At 45.3% G+C, this 21,500-nt stretch overlaps 1 protein-coding gene across 2 annotated transcripts in view; it reads left to right on the forward strand.

Annotated features, from left to right (window-relative positions):
- The window catches only part of GLT1D1 (glycosyltransferase 1 domain containing 1), a 116,832-nt gene extending 100,512 nt beyond the window's left edge, over positions 1–16,320 (forward strand). For both annotated transcript variants that reach the window (XM_018061410.1, XM_018061411.1), the window contains one exon: positions 14,407–16,320. In XM_018061410.1, the coding sequence (XP_017916899.1) occupies positions 14,407–14,568 (162 nt within the window). In that variant the 3' untranslated portion in view covers positions 14,569–16,320. The remainder of the gene's footprint in view (positions 1–14,406) is intronic.

Raw genomic sequence — 21,500 nt, forward strand, 5'->3', positions numbered from 1 at the left:
AAGATGAGCGGAGAGCCACCAGGTGGGGCTCAATGCTCAGGAAAGGCCAGGCCAGGCCAGGCGGCGTATCAGGGGTGGAGCGCAGGGCCCTTTCTGGCTCTGGTCTAGGCTCTTGCTTCAGGCCATCGGCAAAGTCTGACATTCCCCTAAAATAGCAGGAAGATGGGACAGGTGTTTTTTGTTTGTTTTTTTTTTTTTCCCTCAACTGTAGAGTCTTCATTTGCCTTTCCAGGGCAGGAGAAAGCATCTTGGACTTGACCTTCTGGCCTGACCTCTGCCAATGGCCTGCTTCTGGGCTTCTGGGACCCACCCACTGTGCAAGTCCACTCTGCTTGTGAACAAGCACATTATAGTTTGGGGGCTTTTTTGTTTTTTGAAAGTGAGAGGTTTTCATTACTTCATTAAATATGAATATATTCAATTTCAAGGCTTTGACCATCCCTGGTCACCATGATGTGGAATATGTGTCCCTGTGTAAAAAATACCCATTCAACATGCTTAAGAGGAATAACTGTTCTGCAGTCTATGCAACATGCAATAGAATTTGATTTAAAAAAAAAAAAAAAAAAAACAAGGAACTGGGGACTTCTCTGGTGGTCCAGTGGCTAAGACTCCATGCTCTCAATGTAGGGGTTTGATCCCCCGTCAGGGAACTAGATCCCACATGCTGCAACTAAGAGTTTGCATGTCAGAACTAAAGATCCAGTGTGCCGCAACTAAGACCTAGTGCAGCCAAATAAATACGTATTTTAAAAAAATTTCATTGTACTTAGGGGGCTTGCAATTAGGAGAGTGGCCTGTGTGACCTGGCCTAACCACACCGAAGGGACCCTCTGTCCCCAGTGAGTGAAGTAAGTCGCTCAGTCTTGTCCAACTCTTTGCGACCCCATGAACTATACAGTCCCTGCAATTCTCCAGGCCATAATACGGGAGTGTGTAGCCTTTCCCTTCTCCAGGAGATCTTCCCAACCCAGGGATCGAACCCAAGTCTTCCACTTTGCAGGCACCTGAGTCACCAGGGAAGCCCAAGGATACTGGAGTGGGTAGCCTATCCTTTCTTCAGTGGATCTTCCCCACCCAGGAATCAAACTGGGGTCTCCTACATTGCAGGTGGATTCTTTACCAACTGAGCTGTCAGGGAAGCCCATCTGTCCCCAGAGCTGCCAGCCAATGCCCTGTCCATCACTCTGTGAGTTCCTCTTCCCAGGGGCCTGGTGGACTCTTCTAGTGACTAGATGTCAGGACAGCAAACACGGTACACAGCTCTCTCTAGCAATCAGCTCTGTAGGTGCCTTTGAAGTTGATCCTGGAGTTCAGAGCAAAGAGATGCCGGTGATTTCTTAGCACTTGCAAAATTCAGCCAGGTGGCCTGTTTAGGATCTTTGGGGACTGCAGCCACGAGGGGTGATGCTACAGGAGAAGGAAGGGGGACCCTGGCAGCCGACTCAAGCCCCCTTCCCAGGGGCTTCCGCCTTTGTCTGCGGCAAGTGAGGCAGTGAGTGCACACTAGGAGCCCCGCACCTCTGTTTTGGGCTCTGTATCTGCGTGCTGCCTCTGTCTGTCTCTTCCGGGCTCTGTCCCCAGAATACTGTCAACCGGGACTCTTCAGAGGCATGACTGGGTCTTGTCTGGATGGTTATAACAGCCTCCACCATTCCACCCATGCACTCTCCTCCTGGCTGCCAAAGGGACCTTTATACAGTGCAGATCTTGGGACTTTCGAGGTGGTCCAGTGGTAAAGAATCTGCCTTCCAATGCAGGGGACACAGGTTCCAACCCTGGTCTGGGAATATCCTACATGCTGCAGAGCAACTAAGCCATAGGCCACAACTACTGAAGCCAGCATGCCTAGAGTCTGTCCTCCGCAACAAGAGAAGCCACTGCAATGAGAAGCCTGCGTACCACAACTAAAGAGTAGCCCCCACTCCCTGCAACTAGAGAAAGCCAGTGTGCAGCAATGAAGACCCACAATAGCCAAAACATACAAATAAATCTTAAAAAAACCCCTCAGATCCTGTCCATCCATTCCAGTAGAAAAGCCCTGGGTGGCTTCCCATGGTTGCAGAGAAGATGCAGCTCCCGTCTCAGTTCCCCAGGCCCCGTCAGCCCCCTCACTCCCCTGCCCTGATCTCCTGCCCCTTCCTCCTGCCCGGTTCCACTCACATCCAGGCCCCCAGGAGCATCCTTCCCCCCCAACTTTGCTGTCTCTTTCTCGAGAGGCTTTTGGTGGCCCCCAATCTATCACCCCATTCCCCACCCCATATACTCTATCCTCGCATCCTGTATTTTTCCTCCATAACCCTCTGCACAGTTCAGACATGCGCACTTGTCCACAGCCTCACTCCCCCACCGCCACCCCAGACTGGATGCCCCCCAGGGTGTCAGTCATGCTTGTTTTTTCATGCAGCCCCCTCGTGATGGTCCTGGCACAGATGGGTGCCCAGTAACTAGTGGGAGACGTACTTAGCCCAGGGCATTAAAGGGATCATCTTTCTGGTAAACACCTTCGGTTATTTGAGTATGATGGGACTCTACACCGCGTGCTGTCCAGGTGTGATTGAGCTACTGTCTTTCCCTGTTTTCTATGCAAAGTAGCCGATGACAGCCTTGGCCCCTGAGCTCTGCCTGGACTTCGAGGTGTCCCTGCTTAGGTGGTTCTTTCCACGTCCTCGCTGAAGTCAGCGATCCTTGGGTGACACTGTCAATGTCGTGGTCACGGCATCCCCCCAAAGCATGACCAGGATGACTTAATTGCAGTTGAACTCGCACATTTCTTCTGGGTTTTGCTCTTTCCTTCTGACATTTCACTGCTGGTAACGTATCCACCAGAACCATCTCCCGAGTCCACCTCTTCTCTCCAAAATCACTGCAGATGGTGACTGCAGCCATGAAATTAAAAGACGCTTACTCCTTGGAAGAAAAGTTATGACCAACCTAGATAGCATATTCAAAAGCAGAGACATTACTTTGCCAACAAAGGTCCATCTAGTCAAGGCTATGGTTTTTCCTGTGGTCATGTATGGATGTGAAAGTTGGACTGTGAAGAAAGCTGAGCACTAAAGAATTGATGCTTTTGAACTGTGGTGTTGGAGAAGACTCTTGAGAGTCCCTTGGACTGCAAGGAGATCCAACCAGTCCATTCTGAAGGAGATCAGCCCTGGGTGTTCTTTGGAAGGAATGATGCTGAAGCTGAAACTCCAGTACTTTGGCTACCTCATGGGAAGAGTTGACTCATTGGAAAAGACTCTGATGCTGGGAGGGATTGGAGGCAGGAGGAAAAGGGGACGACAGAGTATGAGATGGCTGGATGGCATCACCGACTCGATGGACGTGAGGTTGAGTGAACTCCGGGAGATGGTGATGGACAGGGAGGCCTGGCGTGCTGCGATTCATGGTGTCGCAAAGAGTTGGACACGACTGAGCAACTGAACTGAACGTGTCTACCAGAACCATCTCCTGAGTCCACTTCTCCTCTCCAAAGCCATTCCTCATTTTCTTCCCTTTCCTTTCTGCCACCCTCCTCTTCCCTGCCTCCAGAGCTGCCAGCATAGCAAGGGCAATGTTCTGCCAGCTCGTATATTTGAGCTGATGCTCTGAGAAGAATCTGGGAAGCAAGAGAGAGAGAGAATGTCCACCATCCTTGCCTTTAGCTTCATCAGTAGGTCCCGAGTCCCATGGATCCATGTGATAGCTTTGTGGACTTACTCCATCCTGCTGTGAAGCAACCTTGGCTCTGAGGCTGCACGGTCCGAGTTTACTTCCTGTTTCTGATACTTCCTGCTGTGTTACCTCGGGCAGGTTCCTGGACCTCTCTGTGCCCCCGTGTTTCTGTGAAAGGAGTCGTAGTCATAGCACAGAGTTCGTGCCCTTTTCCTGCAATTCCAAAATCCCAAAAGACACTTGAAAAAACAATTTTATTTTTAGTAAATTGGGTGCCAAAACTCCCTTGGCAGCAAACTCCTATCTGAGCTGATGTGAAGTTATTCGTGGCTTTGTTTGTCCTGCTGGATGGGACTATTCATAGTTTGAGTCGGAAGTTTCATTGTGTTGTTTACGGGGCTCTGTCTTAGACCTGCTGGAGGGTATATTTTAATAAAAGGGTACTTAAGCATCTTATTGGGCTTCACGGGATGGCTCAGTAGGTAAAGAAAGTGCCTTCAATGCATTAGGCGCAGAAGACAAGGGTTCAATCCCTGGGCCGGGAAGATCCCTCGGAGGAAGGCACGGCTTCCCACTCCAGTATTCTTGCCTGGAGAATCCCTGTGGGCAGAGGAGCCTGACAGGCTACGATCCATAGCGTCTCAAAGAGTTGGATATGACTGAAGCAACTGGGCACACACACACGTAACCCCAAATCCTGTACGCTGAAACATGATCAGTGTCGGCTGTTGTCATTGTCAAATTCTGCCTGATTCTGGCCACCACGGAAGCCTTTTGGCCACAGACATCAGGAGTCATTGTTGAGAAGTTAGGGAACAGGCTGGCACCTCACTGAGGTCTTCTGCCTGACTCAACCAGGCACAGACGAGATTTGAAAGGCGGTTCACTTTCTCACCAAGTGGCCCAGGGCGCTTATGCATTTGAAAAGATAACGTGCACCCCAGCGTTCATAGCAGCACTATTCACAATGGCCAGGACATAAAAGCAACATGTGTCCATCAGCAGATGAATGGATGAAGAAGATATAGGGACATTTATACAATGGAATACTACTCAGCCATAAAAAAGAATGAAACAATGCCATTTGTAGCAACATGGATGGACCTAGAGATCATCAGAATAAGTGAAAAGTAAGTCAGACAAAGACAAATATCATGTGATATTGCTTATATATGGAATCTAAAATATGGCACAAATGAATTTATTTATGAAACAGAAATAGACTCATAGACATAGGAAACAAATTTATGATTACCATAAATTAGTGGTAAAGAACCTGCCTGCCAATGCAGGAGAAATAAGAGATGTGAGTTTGATCCCTGGGTCTGGAAGATCCCCTGGAGGAGGGCATGGCAACCCACTCCTCTGTTCTTGCCTGGAGAATCCCATGGACAGAGAAGCTTGGTGGGCTACAGTCTATGGAGTCAAAAAGAGTCAGACATGACTGAAGCTACTTAGAACGCACACAGGCTGGAGGTTTATGCTGAGCAATTCCAATACTATTTGTACATTCTTATGAGTGGCCCCCACTTTACTTAATGGCAGGAGTCAAGAGAATAGCTAATATATGCAGACAGTTGGGAGTATTATGTAGTTATGTTTACATACCCATCATTGCGAAATGTGGCATTTAACTAGAGCTTAACACTAGACCAATGAATGGTGTTGCACATAAGAAAAATAGACTTTTATAGATGGATCTTGAAGTGGGATTCTCACAACTGGTAGTTTCCAATAAGATCAATCTATTCTGTGGCCTAATAACTTGTGTAAAATAAGGTAGGCACAGTGGTCCATCTTAGGCCAGAATCACCTGGGGAGGGGTGGAGAACTATTAGAAAACACACATGTATCATGGACCAAATGTTTGTGCCTCCACACACTCACCCTGAAATCCACATGTTGAAATTCTAACCTCTCTTGTGATGGTGTTAGGAGGCAGGGCCTCCAATAGTCCATTAGGACGTGAAGGTGGGGTCCTCATGAATGGAGTTAGAGCCCTGATAAAAAGGACCATACATGGACTTCCCTGGTGGCCCAGTGGTTAAGAATCTGCCTGCCAATGCAGGGGACACAGGTTCAGTCCCTGCTCTGGAAAGATTCCACATGCCGAGCGGTAGCTGAGCCCATGCAGTACAACCACTGAGCCCTTGCTCTCTAGAGCCCACAAGCTGCAACTCCTGAAGACCTTGTGCCTAGAGCCTGTGCTCAGCAACAAGGGAAGCCACCACAAGGAGAAGCTCTCACACTGCAGCAAAGGATAGCCCTGCTCAGTGCAACTAGAGAAAGCCTGTGTGCAGCAATGAAGACCCATCGCAGTGGAAAATTAACCGATTTTTTTAAAAGGACCCCACAGAGATCTCTGATTCCTTCTGCCACATGAGATTATAAGGAGAAAATGGCCATCTGTGAATTAAGAAACAGATCCTTTCAGCCTCCAGAACTGTGCGAAGTAAATGTTTGCTGTTTGTGAGCTGCGCCTGCCCCCCCCCCCCCCCGCCCTGCCCAGCCTCTGGTATTCTATTGTTGTTGTTGTCATGTCCCACTCTTTGAGACCCCATGACTGCAGCATGCCAGGCTTCCCTGTCCTTCACTGTCTCCCAGAGTTTGCTCAAACTCATGTTCATTGAGTCAATGACGCCATCCAATCATCTCATCCTCTGTTGCCCTCTTCTCCTGCCCTCAGTCTTTCCCAGCATCAGCTTCTCTTCCAGTGAGTCAACTCTTTGCATCAGGTGGCCAAAGTATTGGAGCTTCAACTTCAGCATCAGTCCCTCCAACGAATATTCAGGGTTCATTTCTTCTAGTATGGACTGGTTTGATCTCTTTGCTGTCCAAGGGACTCTCAAGAGTCTTCTCAAACACCACAGTTCAAAAGCATCAATTCTTTGGCGCTCAGCCTTCTTTATGGTCCAACTCTCATATCCATACATGACTACTGGAAAAATCATAGCTTTGACTAGATGGACCTAAGTGATGTCTCTGCTCAAATAGACTAAGACAACACTCCTGGACCCCGTCCCCAACCTATCCAATCAGAATCTTATGGCAAAGTTTGAGAACCAGACGTACAGACAGAACCTTAATTAACTGCAGAATTCCATGCAAGAAAGCCCTGGGGAAGACCACAGTCTTAATGACAGCACATCTGTCAGTCTTCAGAAAGCTCCTTGTCAGTTTCTCCCATCAGTGAGTTGTACTCAGAGCATCTGCAGAAGCAGCTTTGCTGCTGCTGCCAAGTCGCTTCAGTCGTGTCCGACTCTGTGCAGCCCCATAGATGGCAGCCCACCAGGCTCCACTGTTCCTGGGATTCTCCAGGCAAGAACACTGGAGTGGGTTGCCATTTCCTTCTCCAATGCATGAAAATGAAAAGTGAAAGTGAAGTCGCTCAGTCATGTCCGACTCACAGAAGCAGCTTTGGGGCTGTTTAGTTGAACATACACCCCGAGCCTGAAATGCAGAGTTTTTATGTGATTGACATTTGCTCTTCCAGTAAGAATAAGTATGTATCACTCACAGAAGGTTTTCGGAATGCAGTGTTCTTTAAAACCAGCCCATGTTCAGTCTGCTAGCTCTCATATTCTCTCTATGTGGTCATTTGTTTCCTGTTGAGGGGTTTCCCTCTGCCCGAGGCTTTTAGCTGACATGGTTACGTGAAGGCTCCCAACAGAGGTCTAACTATCCATCCTGTGAAATGGACAGCTTCTCATGCCCTGGATCTGGTTGTTGCCTCAGGGCAACAAGGCAGGTTGAAAAGAGTCAGTGATAAAAAAAAAATTAATTTAAATATAGTTGATATACAATATTAAATTAGTCTCAAGTGTACAATGTGGTGATTCATTATTTTTACACATTATATTCTATTTAAAATTACTATAAAATATTGGCTGTATTTCCTGTGCTGTGCAATATATCCTTGTAGCTTGTTTATTTTGTAACAGCTTGTACCTGTTAATCCCATACCCCTGTCTCACCTCTCCCCACTTACCTCTCCTCTCTGGTAACCACTGGTTTGGTCTCTGTATTTGTGAGTCTGTTTTGTTATATCCATTCCTTTATTTTATTTTTTTAGATTCCACTTGTAACTTACATATAGTATTTATTGTCCTCTCTCTGACTTATTTCTCAGTGAGAAGTTTTTCCGCCAGTTTTTCCACCACTCAGAAAGGAAGAAAACTCTGAAAATGGTCAACAACTAATTGAATAATTATGAAAGCAAAACTCTACTTATTTGCATGATTAAAAAAAAATTTTTTTTTGAAACCTATAACCTATGCCAGGGTTTGCACACCCCTGGTCCTGGGCTAGATCTAGTCTGCAAACATGTTTTGTTTAGTTTTGCTGTATACTTAAGATTTTAAATTAGCTGTTGATATTTAACCTGGAGTGCCTTTACATAAATATTCAGAATTTCAACTTCTCTTGAAGATAATAGGAAATGTGGAGACAAGCAGAGGCCTCTATTCACCAAGGCAGCTGGGGTTTGACTCTTCCCTGCCAGGGCCTAGGAGGCAGGCACCTGAGTTTCCAACTCTGATTTTAAGAGGTGGGATCCTAATATTTGGTTTCTATTTTCTTTTACTTGTTTTAGTGTTACAGTTACAGTTCAGTGGCTCAATCATGTCCAACTCTTTGCGACCCCAAGGACTGCAGCACGCCAGGCTTCCCTGTCCATCACCAACTCCTGGAGCTTGCCCAAACTCATGTCCACTGAGTCGGTGATGCCATCCAACCATCTCATCCTCTGTCGTCCCCTTCTCCCGCTCTCAATCTTTCCCAGTATCAGGGTCTTTTCCAATGAGTCAGCTCTTAGCATCAGGTGGCCAAAGTATTGGAGTTTCAGCTTCAACATCAGTCCTTCCAATGAATATTTAGGACTGATTTCCTTTAGGATGGACTGGTTTGGTCTCCTTGCAGTCCAAGGGACTCTCAAGAGTCTTATCCAACACTACAGTTCAAAAGCATCAGTTCTTCGGCACGCAGCTTTCTTTATAGTTCAACTCTCACATCCATACATGACTACTGGAAAAAACCACAGCTTTGACAAGATAAACCTTTGTTGGCAAAGTAATTTCTCTGCTTTTTAATATACTGTTTAGGTCAATCATAGCTTTTCTTCCAAGGAGCAAATGTCTTTTAATTTCATGGCTGCAGTCACCATCTGCAGTGATTTTGGAGCCCAGGAAAATAAAGTCTGACACTTTCCACTGTTTCCCCATCTATTTCCCATGAAGTGATGGGACCAGATGCCATGATCTTAGTTTTTTAAATGTTGAGTTTTAAGCCAATGTTTTCACTCTTCTCTTTCACTTTCATCAAAAGGCTGATTAGTTCTTCTTCACTATGCACCCTTTAATGCCTCATAACTTATTATCATGAGTAATTTTCAAGAATAGATCATTACATGAGTGATGAACAGTTCCCTTCCCAACCAGGATTTGGCAGTCAGATGGTGAGTGTTCTGGTGAGTTCTGCAGGTATGTAGACGCCGTGGGGCTTTGGTTGGGATGATGATAAATTGGCATTTGTACTTGTTTCCTAGAATTTTTTTAAAATTTTTTATTTATTTAGTTTTGGCTGCACTGAGTCTTGTTGCTACACTTGGGCTTTCTCTAGCTGTGGCCAACAAGGTCTACTCTCTAGCTGTGGTGCACGGGCTTCTCATTTGTGATGGCTTCTCTTGTTGTGGAGCACAGGCTCTAGCCATGAGGGCTCAGTAGTTGTGGCACACGGGCTTAGTTGCTCCACTGCATGTGGGATCCTCCCGCACCGGGGATCGAACCTGTGTCCCCTGCATTGGCAGGCAGACTCCTAATGCCTGGACCACCAGGAAAGACCCTGGAAGTTTTGCTACAGCTCTTATAGCATGGTTCTTTGGTCCATTGGATGAGTGTCTGGTTGTGATGCAGGTGGTAGCCAGGCATCTCTGTTAAAGTGGCCTTCTGTCTTCAGTAGGCTATCTCAGGCTTCTTTGTAGGGTGACCCTGTTTGTAGGGTGACCTTGGGGCCCCATGATGGCAAGGGTGGGAGCTGTAAGGCCTTCTGAAGCTTTGTTTGGAAGTCAGACAACATTACTTCTGACCTAGTCTGTTAGTAAAAGCAAATTCCAGGACCAGCCTAGATTCAGGAGATGGGGAAATAGATCTCCTCCCCACTTTATGGGAGGAGTGGGCAGGTCCTATTGCAAAGAGACGTTCATGAAAGGGGTGGAAGGGCTATGGCCGCCATCTTGCACAGAGTGAATGACAGAGTGTGTCAACATACTTTTCTCATTGTCCGCATGAGTGTGTTCAGAATATTGCCTTACTTGAAATGGGGAGATGTTTCAGCTCAGAAGAAAAAATTTCAGAGCCTCAGAGAGTGACTCTCAACATTCCAGAGTGCGATTCTCTTCTTTCTTTTCTTTCAGTCCATGTCCAGGGTTCTATGCCAGCGGCAAAGACATTTCTCTCTCCTCACCCGACTCTCTCGTGCTTTATTTCAGTCTGTGCTTTTTTTGTTGTTGTTGTTCAGTCTCACATGCAGAGAGGAATAAACAGTGTGCTTTATCACATCCTGTTCCTAGAAACTCTATCAGTCAGGACTCTGTTGTAAAACGGTCATAGATTCTACAGAAATCATAAGCTGGGCGGGGGGTGAGTTTTAGCCAAAGTCTCTGTATCGGTAAATCAAAGATATGACCAGCATCTTAAAATAATGTACCAAAGCTATAAGCCTCTAGAATAACTTTAATAAGGATGTTGTTATCCTATGAGATGAGAATAAATATGTTATATTTTTATTATAAAAAGAATACCAATTTACCATAAAGTATATGCATACTGCTTAAAAATAAAATTCTACCCTATTGTAAATATTGCTATTTATATTGCTAGCTATAAAAATCATCCAACATTTAATTAACAATAATTTTGAGACTATGTGGATGTTCCTTGCAAACAGCAAAGCATTATGTATTAATCTCTGTTGTTTTATTGGAATTTACACAAGTTGGTGAATCATAATAATAATGATAGCTAAGTCTGTGCTAGGCTCTGCCCTGAATTCTTTGTATTAACTCATTAAATCCTCTCAGCATGCTACAAAGCAGGTACTTTTCTTTTTAGTTGTTTAGTTGCTAAGTCGTGTCCAACTTTTTACCATCCCATGGATTGTAGCCCTGCCAGGCTCCTCTGTCCATGGAATTCTCCAGGCAAGAATACTGGAGTGAGTAGTCATTCCATTCTCCAGGGGATCTTCCAAACCCAGGGATCGAACCTCCATCTCCTGCACTGGCAGGCGGATTCTTTACCACTGAACCTCCTGGGAAGCCCTAGGTACTGTTATTATTCCTATTTTAAAGATGAAGAAACTGAGGCTCAGGTTACAAAATGCATCCAGCATCACTTCTGTGATTGTTTTTCATTAATTTTTATTAGAGTACAGTTGCTTTGCAATGTGTATTAGTTTCTACTATACAGCAAAGGGAATCAGCTATATGTATACATATATCCCCTCTTTTTTGGATTTCCTTCCCATTTCGGTCACCACAGGGCATTAAGCAGAGTTCCCTATGCTATACAGTAGGTTTGCGTTAGTTACCTATTTTAACCACAGTATGGTATATATGTCAATTCCAATCTCCCAGTTCATCCCACCCTCTCCCCCAACTTGGTATCCACACATTTGTCCTCAACATCTGTGACTCTATTCCTGCTTTGCAGATAAGTTCATCTGTATAATTTTTCTAGATTCCACATATTCATTATATTATATGATATTTGTTTTTCTCTTTCTGACTTACTTCACTCTGTATGATAGCCTCTGGGTCCATCCACATCTCTGCAAATGGCACAGTTTTGTTCCTTTTTAGGGCTGAGTAATATTCCATTGTATATATGTACCATATCTTCTTTATCCATCTCCTCTTGGACATAAATCACAGCAAGATCTTTTTTTGACCTACCTCCTAGAGTAACAACAACAAAAAATTAAACAAATCGGACCAAATTAAACTTAAAGACTTTTGCACAGCAAAGGAAACTATGAGATGAAAAGACAACTCTCTGAATAGGAGAAAATATTTGCAAACAAGTTAACTGATGGCTCAGATGATAAAGTGTCTGCCTACAATGCGGGAGACCCGGGTTCAATCCCTGGTTCAGGAAGATCTCCTGGAGAAGGAAATGGCAACCCACTCCAGTGTTCTTGCCTGGAAAATCCCATGGATGGAGGAACCTGGTAGGTTACAGTCCATGGGGTCGCAAAGAGTCAGATATGACTGAGCGACTTCACTTTCACTTTCTTTAACTGACAAGGTGATTATTCTCCAAAATATACAAATAGCTCATGCATCTCAGTATCAAAAAGATAACCAACCCAACCAGAAAATGGTAGGGTGTGAATTTAAATGCAGGCCTCCTGGCTTATGAGCACTGCTTTGACTTATGTGCAAGCATAATAAATAATGCATGTTCCCTCTCTGAATACTCTTTTGCAATCAAAACAATTCTAATTCTTTCCAATTATGAAGGGTTTTGATTAAACCCTAACCCTTAAACTCTTTAAACTCTCATTAAAAAGTGGCCACTTTGGGATTTCTCTGGCAGTCTTACTTTATTTTGGGCTTCCTTGGTCGCTCAGGTGGTAAAGAATCTGCCTGCATTGTGGTCCAGTCACGCAAGGCTGAAAGATAAGCCTCTTTTCATTTTGTTGTTGCTGCTGCTGCTACTGCTGCTAAGTCACTTCAGTTGTGTCTGACTCTGTGCGACCCCATAGACAGCAGCCCACCAGGCTCCACCATCCCTGGGATTCTCCAGGCAAGAATACTGGAGTGGGTTGCCATTTCCTTCTCCAATGCATGAAAGTGAAAAGTGAAAGTGAAGTCGCTCAGTCCTGTCTGACTCATAGTGACCCCATAGACTGCAGCCCACCGGGCTCCTCCGTCCATGGGATTTTCCAGGCAAGAGTACTGGAGTGGGGTGCCGTTGTCGTCTCTGTATTTTGTCGCTATACTGCTCTAAGTATGTGGTAACCTTATTGTCATGTAATTTTAAGTGACCCTCAGGCTTCACTTCTCCTATCCCATGCTGGGTCCATATCACCAGAAATGGAATTGATGTATAAAGGAAAAAATATTGCAGTATCACAAATCAACCACTTATTAGCTGAATACATTGGGTTTCCCAGGTGGTTAAGTGGTAAAGAATCCACCTGCTAATACAGGAGGTGCAAGAGTCATGGGTTCAATTCCTGGGTCAGGAAGGTCCCCTGGAGTAGAAAATGGCAACCTACTCTAATATTCCTGCTGGGAGAATTCCATGGACAGAGGAACCTGGTGGGCTATAGTCTATGAGATCTCAAAGAGTCAGACATGGCTGAGCAGCTGAGCACACACAGACACAGAATGCTATACCTCAGTTTTTTTCCTTTTCTTTTAAAATATGCTTTGTGACATTTAATATATACCACAAGATAGAAAATAAAGTAAAAAGAAAATTATGTACTTATTCCCCCGTGTGTGCATGCTAAGTCATTTCAAATAAAACATTACTAATGTGAAAAAAAAAAAAAAGAATCTGCCGGCAACACAGAAGACCTGGGTTCAATCCCTGGGTTGGGAAGATCCCCTGGAGAAGGGAATGGCAACCCACTTCAGTATTCTTGCCTAGAGAATCCCATGGGCAGAGGAGCCTGATGGGCTACAGTCCATGGGGTTGCAAAGAGTCAGACACAACTGAGCAACTAAGTGTGCACTTGGGGACTTCTCTGGCAGTCCACTGGTTAAGACTCTGTGCTTCAAATCCAGGGAGTGCAGATTTGATCCCTGGTCAAGGAGCTAAGATCCCACCTGCTCACATTGAATCCAAAACAAAAAAAAACATTTTTAATTATTAAAAGAGGTGGCCACTTTTTATTGCATCAGTGTCTACAAAAAAGTATGGATAAACATAGAGCAATGTAGACTTCCTCACTCTGAAGCTGAGCACCGGAAGCAAAGTCTAGAAACTCGAGGCTGGTTAAATCCCCTCTCCCCTATGGAGTCAGGGGCAGGGCAGGACTTATCTGTCAAGTGCTCACTGACCCTTGAGAGATGATCAGTGTGGGATTCAGAGAGGTTAACTAGTTTGCCCAAAGCTGCACAGCTAAGTTATGTGTTTCAAAGAGGATTTGTACCCAGATCTGGGCCAGTAGAAGCCTGACCTTTTCCATTCCATCAGATGATGTCCATGATTTGAAGACATGCTCTGTGCCCAGAAAAGATGAAGGAATATAATGAAAAGCAAACAAAAACAGAAACAAAATTGGGCAGGGGTACTATTGTCTATAATATAGGAGCTCAGATCCTGGAGTAAGACCTGACTTCATCTCCCAGCTGAGTACAAAGGAGGGAAGAAATAAATTATGGATCTAAGAGTCACTGTAAGAACTCGGTTACTGTAAGAAACAGCAAATTTGGGCAATCTAGAAAAGAAAGATGGAGGAAGCATAATTGATGGCTCCAGTATTTTTCCACGATGTTCACCCTTGCGCGTGCGCGTGCATGTGCGCGCGTGTGTGTGGTTTGTGTATGTAATTTCTTATTCAGTCCCAATGTTTGCACTAACTTGCATCCCTCTGAAGGGCTATTTTTTTTTTCCCCTAGAATAAGGGAGGTGGGCAAAAGAGGGACCAGGAGCAAAGGCCAACCTGGGCTTTCAGATCTGTTTGCATCCCCCATTTCACCAATTACTTACCTCTCTTTCTCCTCCACCTCCTTCTTTGCAGGAGTTTGTTCAGCTGGCAAAGAGACTGGTGAGCGATCCAGCATTAGAGAAAAAAATCGTGGCCAACGGAAAGGAGTATGTGAGAAAGTATCATTCGTGGCAGGAGGAGAGACAGACCTACAGGCAGCTGGTCAGGACGCTGGAGAGAAGCACTGAGGACTAAGTACTTGCCTGGTGCTGTGAGATGCTTAGCCGTGGGCGGATACCCTTGGACAGAGCTCTGGGCAAGGGGCCTGGCCAGTACAAACCAAGCCCAGTTCATTGGAATCGTAGACCTATCAGTCACAAGACGATTCATCCAAAAACCTCTCTGTGCTTCCAAGTAACATCCCAGATGTGCTTCCAGATCATACCTCCTGGAGATGCAGTCCTCACTGGGTTGGGGGAGTGGTCACTGGTTTTAAGGGGAGTCAGAGAGAGCTGGATTAGCTGCTTTAGGACGTTCCTAGGGCCAACAAGGACTTATTTTATAAGCCCTCACAGGGTAGACACCTCTCTCCTGTCTTCTGATGACCTGTAGCCCATCACTGCCTTCTCAAGGAGCAAAAGCAAACATCAGACACGTCAGCTGAGAGGGGTCCTGGCAGCGATTTTTAACATGGTATAGACCCTGCAGCAAATCTGGCGCTAACAGATGTCTGGCTGCACCCCCAGGCTCTGCAGGTTTGCATCTCTGAACACCGGAAGCAGGGCTGTGTGTAATCAGTCATGTAACTGTAAGATAGCCCGGACCTCTTTAGATAAGCAGGCAGCACCACCCCCACTCCCCCACCCTGTAGGCTCCACCTACCTCCGGTTGAATTGGGGTTGAAAATCAGTTGGCACTAAGGCCGCATCACCCATGTCCTGGAAGACACTGGAACTGACTCTGGGTTCAGTATCAGGGACTCAGCCTTAGAGACCCAGCAGTGAGTGGAGATCAGGTCACCAGCCTCCAGCCCATCTCAGGACCGGCACGTGGTGACCTTATCCAACGTGGGGCGAGTTTAACCAAGTGTTCCCATCACTGTAAGGACATCCTGACCACACCAGTGGGGCATCCCCCAAACCCTGGGCTTGTTTTCTTTGGTGGCAGCATTTGCCTCTGTTGGATCCTGAAACCCCCACTTTCCAGTGGACATTCCGTGGTGACTGGGTAAAGTTGGAAGCCACAGGATCCAAAGGAGGAGATGAAGCCAGCTCTGAGTCCATCCGAGGAAGTGTTTCCTTAGGGTTTGTTCTGATGCCCGCAGACCCTGGAGGGAGCAAAAAGACCCATGCTATCTTTGCTTCAGACTTCACAACATCTTGGGCTTTTTTCTTTCCAATCATCCTGTTTTTATAAACAGTCAAACCTAAAAGAGGAAGGCTCTGACTGAACACCTTAAACTCTAGTGCTGATGACGTGGAGATGAAAACAGCGTATTTATAGATTCTGTCCCATGTCATTTCCAGTTTAATACTACTCTGACAACAGAGTACCTTCCCAAAGGCCGTTATCTGGTAAACCTACTCCTCATGCTCAGGATTCTCTAACAATACCCATCACCATCCTCCTCCTTTTTTTTGTTTTTGGTGGCATCTGAGGGTCACGAGAGTTGGGGCTCCCCTATGGCCATAGAGAAGAGAGGAAGGGAGAAACAGAGTCCAAACTCCCAGTGGACAGATCCCTCTGAGTCTGGAATCAGTGATGCCAACCTAAGACAAGGCCAAGTGTTGTCGTGGGTACTGACCAGTGATGCTGCTGCTGATAAAATACTGGTCCTGGTCCACTGGGAGTCTCTGCTCTCATCCTGGTTGAATGATATTGTATGTGCTTGGCTCCACTGAACCTCAGCGTAGTTCTTCCATACCTTTATAGAAACACACACACATGCTTCATGCCCTTTGGGAAAGGGCATGTTTTTAAATGAATAAAGTGTCACCATCTGCTGTACAGCAAGATTCCCTGTGTGTTCCTTTTGTGAGCCTGATTCAACAAGAACCAGACCCACCCCACCCTCCAGTTCCTGCACTTTAAAAGCAGATATTAGTACACTGATGCAACTCATTAAGAAGGGTTTAAAATACAATTGCTATTTTAATACCGAAGTATAGACGTAAAAAGAATGCTTTTCTGTAAATGTTCTAGATGCTCTCAGTTTCATACTCCGTTAACTTTATGTTTAAACATTTTGCGTATAGTTTCCAATTTGCTGATGTACAGGTTTGGATGACTCAACGAGTCAATTTCCAGATAGAACTAAGACACTATAACCTTCACATGTGGAGGGAAATTGCATTTAACGCAGCATGGTGTTCTCTAGCAAAGAGACACTGCTTGTACCTGACTTGCAATTGGTGTGATGGGCTGGCTGGCTCTCACTGCTTCTGCCAGAAGAGCCCTCCGCACCCCTTCAACCACACTTTTGCAATGAAGTTAATAGCTTTGTTTTGATCTGAAAGTTTCATCAGGTATCTTCAGGTTTCCAAAGGCAGACTGTGCAGGCTCTCCACGCCGATGGGAATGGGTGGTCCACACGGTGCCTTGGGCACCCTGCAGACTGGAATGTGCCGCTAGCTAGTTTCCGTTCTGATGGCTTCCCTCACTGTGGCTCAGATGCTAAAGAGTCCGCCTACAATGCAGGAGACCTGGGTTCGATCCCTGGGTCAGGAAGATCCCCTGAGAAGGCAGTGGCTACTCACTCCTGTATTCTTGCCTGGAGAATACTGTGGACAGAGGAGCACAACAGAGTGACTAACACACTCACACACACTATCAGTTCGGGATGGGATTTGGAAATCCTCTGTACTCTCAACTGGCACGTGGCTTCAAGTGTTCATTGCATTTCTGTGTCATCTTCAGTAACAATACTTGGCAGAGCTGCATAAACTCTTCCCTAGAAGCTTCCTGGTGCTTGACCTTGCATTTCGTTAATTGCAGCCCATTAGGCAACTGAACGACTTCACTTTCACTTTTCACTTTCATGCATTGGAGAAGGAAATGGCAACCCACTCCAGAGTTCTTGCCTGGAGCATCCCAGGGACAGGGGAGCCTGGTGGGCTGCCGTCTATGGGATCACACAGAGTCGGACACGACTGAAGCAACTTAGCAGCAGCAGCAGCAGCAGGAGATGGAGAGAGCCAGCTCTTGTCTTCTTCCTCCTCCCACCTCTCTCTCCTCCCCCTTTCACGTACATCTCCCCATACCCCACCCTCCCACCTCCCTTCCCCTTTCTGACCCAGTCTCCTCTTGGAAAGTTAGGAGTCTGATGTGGGAATGACACACAGGAAGTCCTCCCCAGCTGAAGCCTGCCCTCACCAGGGAGGCCAGGTAGTAAAAGCAGCAGTTCCCCAGCCTCGGCTTTTATTTTTAATTTTATTTAATTTTTAAAAATAATTTCATTTATCTATTGTTGGCTGTTGCTGCCTGGGCTCTTCTCTAGTTGCAGAGCATGGGCTACTCTAGCTGCCGTGCGTGGGCTTCTCGTTGTGATGGCTTCTCTTATTGTGGAGTAGAGACTCTAGGGCATGTGGGCTTCAGCAGCTGTGGCTCCCGGGCTCTAGAGCACAGACTCAGTGGTTGCAGTGCATGGGTTTAGTTGCCCCGCAGCATGTGGAATCTTTCCGGAGCAGGGATCGAACCTGTGTCCCCTGCATTGGCAGGCGAATTCTTAACCACTGGACCACCAGAGAAGTCCCCCCTCTCACTTTGAAAACTCCTGATGCTTGGGCTACCTCTCAGACTGATTACATCAGAGTCTTGGAGGTGGAGGCACCCAGGCCCGAAGTTTCCCTGAACCATCCAATGTGCAGCCACAAGGGACAAAGACTGACTGGAAACATTCACTTGAATATGGACCAGAATTTCAGGAAAAACAAGGACCATTGAAGTAAAGGTTGGTTGTGACTTTGTATTCAAAACTGAATCTCAACATTAAGAACATAGAGTACATTCGTCTAATGTTTACTAAGATTTATTTCTGCAGATAGAATTGAAACTCTCAGCACAGTGCCAAGAAATATTTCACACAAACAAGTAAGCAAAACGCATCCACTGGGACTTCATCAATATTCCTCAGAGCTTCCTTTCTTCATTCGATGTTGTCGTTTTCTTTTGCAGTGTCTGCCCTGTCATCATCCTTAAGTCACTCATTACCTGGTTCCATCCTGCCACAGCCTCCTTTGCCTGGGTTTTAGGTAATTTGCCAGCATCCGTTTCATCCATTTCAGGAAATTCCTGCATCTTCTGCAAGGTTTGCTATTTCACTTTCTAGCTGACTTACATTATGTTGACATTTAAACATGTTGAATGTGGAACCATCATTAAGAGGGACCAACTCTATCCTGGGTAAGGGGAGTGGAAGGGTATCATTTAGAATTAACATTTGGATATGACTGACAGAAAATCCAAAATAATAGTGACTTAAGCAGAAGAGAAATATATTTTTATCTATCAAGTAAAGAGAGTAATTCAGCTCAGATTGTGCTTCCCAGGGTCAGGGACCCTCCATCCTCAGCAGGTGTTCCTTTCTACCCCCATGGTATAAGGTGGCTGCCCAAGCACTGCCATCATACCTGAATTCCAGGCTGCAGGAAGATTGAAAGTGGGAGCAAAGATTTATCTCTTTCCTTTCAGGAAAATTCCTGTTTCTAGTTACATACTGTGCCCACATCCCATTGTAAGGGAAGCTTAGGATTGCAGGCTTTTCTCCCAGCAGCCATGTGCCCAGTTAAAAACCAAGGGTCTATTATTGAGACTTCCCTGGTGGTCCAATGACTAAGACTCTGTGCTCCCAATGTAGGGGGTTCAGGTTTGATCCCTGGTTTGGGAGCTAGATCCCACATGCCACAACTAAGAGTTCACATGCTGCAACTAAGACCCAGGGCAGCCAAATAAATAAATAAAGTTTTAAAAAACAAAACAAAACAATGATCTACAATCAAAAGAGAAGGGGTGAACAACCAGAGCAGACTATCCTAGAGCTGTGGGACAGTTTCAGAAAGTATAACATGCATAATGAGAATGCCAGAAGGAAAAGAGAGAAAGAAACAAGAAATATTTCAAACAATAACTCCAATAGTTCTCCAAGATCAAGTTCAGACACCAACCCACAGATTCAGCAAACTCAGAAATCATCAAGAAAGGTAAATGCCAGAAAAATATACATGTAAGCTTAATACATTCAAACTACAGAAAATCAAAGAAAAAAAATACCTTGAAAGAAGTCACAGGGGGAAAAAACACCCACTTACGTAGAGGGGAAAAAATTTTTTAAGAATTATATCTGACTTCTATGGAACCATGCAAACAAGATGAGAGTGGAGTGAAATATTTAAAGTTTTTTTTTAAAAAGAAAGAGGGACTTCCCTCGTGGTCCAGTGGTTAAGAATCCACCTTCCATCTAGAAAGATGGTACTGATTAACTTATTTGAAGGGCAGCAAATGGGCATCCCAAGTGACGCAAGTAGTAAAGAACCCACCTGCCAATGCAGGAGACATAAAAGACGCAGGTTTGATCCCTGGCTCGGGAAGATCCCCTGGAGGAGGGTATGGCAACCCACGACAGTATTCTTGCCTAGAGAATCCCTTGGACAGAGGAGCCTGGCAGGCTGCAGTCCATGGGGTCGCACAAAGTCGGACACAACTCAATCAACTTAGCACAACGGAGATGCAGATATAGAGAACAGACCTATGGACTGGAGTTTGGGGGAGGAAGAAGAGGGTGGGACAGAAGGAGAGACTAACATGGAAACATATACATTACCATATTTTAAATAGATAGCCAGTGGGAATTTGCTGTATGTCTCAGGGAGCTCAAACTTGTGCTCTGTGACAACTTAGAGGGGTGGAATGGGGTGGGAACTGGGAGGGAAGTTTACGAGTGAGGGGTCATATATGTACCTATGGCTGACTCATGCTGATGTATGGGAGGAACCAGCGCAATATTGTAAAGCAATTATCCTTCAATTAGAAATAAATTTTAAAAATCCATCTTCCAGTGCAGGGGCACAAGTTCAATCCCTGGTGGAGGAACAAAGATCCCACATGCCAGGGGGCTAAAGCTCCTGTGCTCTGACTACTGAGCCTGTGCACCGTACTTACAGAGAAACCCACAGGCTGCAATGAAAGATACTGCATTTTGCAGTGAAGATCCTGAGTGCCGTAACTAAGACTCGACACAACCAAATAAATAACTATTAAGCAATAGATAAATAGACAGAAGGGGAAATGCCTATTTGGAACAGCTTGCAGTACAGTAGCCACTGTGAAAACCTGGTTTTAAATTCTGTAGTGGTTATAGCTGTATGACCTCTTACTAATCACTGAAGACCTTTTAATGCCAAGAAAAGTGTTTTACATAAGGTTTTGATTAAGTTTTGAAGGCCATCCCAACACAGTTCACCTTTTCTTCCCAAGATCTCATTTGTATACAAACCCTCAGCTGGGGCCATGTATCGATTATTGAGTCAATCCCTGAGTACAAGGGTTTCCAGCTGAACCTCCTACAATGTTTCTTTGTGTGAGGTGAGACACAGTCCTGGAAGACATAATAAAATAAAATGTATTGACTTCATATGTAATCCCAGTCTTTCCACTGGTTGTTCTCCTGGTTCCCCTAAATAAGTAAGCATGGCAATGCTCATGTGGGAAGGTCTTGGGAAATAGAAAGTTTCTGAAATGATCCATGAGTCAGTTTGACTGAGACGAAACAAAAATTTGGACTGAAAAATAAGATCATGCAGTATTTGTCTTTCTCTGACTTATTTTGCTTAGCCTAATGCCCTCCAAGTCTGTCCATGTTGTTAGAGAGTAGTAGCCCGTTACATATATGTATCACATCTTTATCCATTTGTCTGTAGATGGACGCTCAGGTGGTTTCCATATCTTTGGTCAGTATTTCTTTCTTTTTTAAAGTAAAATAAAAATTTATTTTTTGGCCATGTCCCTTGGGGCATGTGGGATCTTAGTTACAGAACCAGGAATCAAAACCATATCCTCTGCACTGGAAGCATGGAGTCTTAACCACTGGACTGCCAGGGAAATCCCCTAAGCCAGTATTTCTTATCGCAGTTGAGAAAGGCACTGCTCTCTGGTATGGATACCATAATGAACACTCCTTATCCTTATCAGAG

Source organism: Capra hircus, chromosome 17 (assembly GCF_001704415.2).
Source record: "Capra hircus breed San Clemente chromosome 17, ASM170441v1, whole genome shotgun sequence".
Classification (NCBI taxonomy): Eukaryota; Metazoa; Chordata; class Mammalia; order Artiodactyla; family Bovidae; genus Capra; species Capra hircus.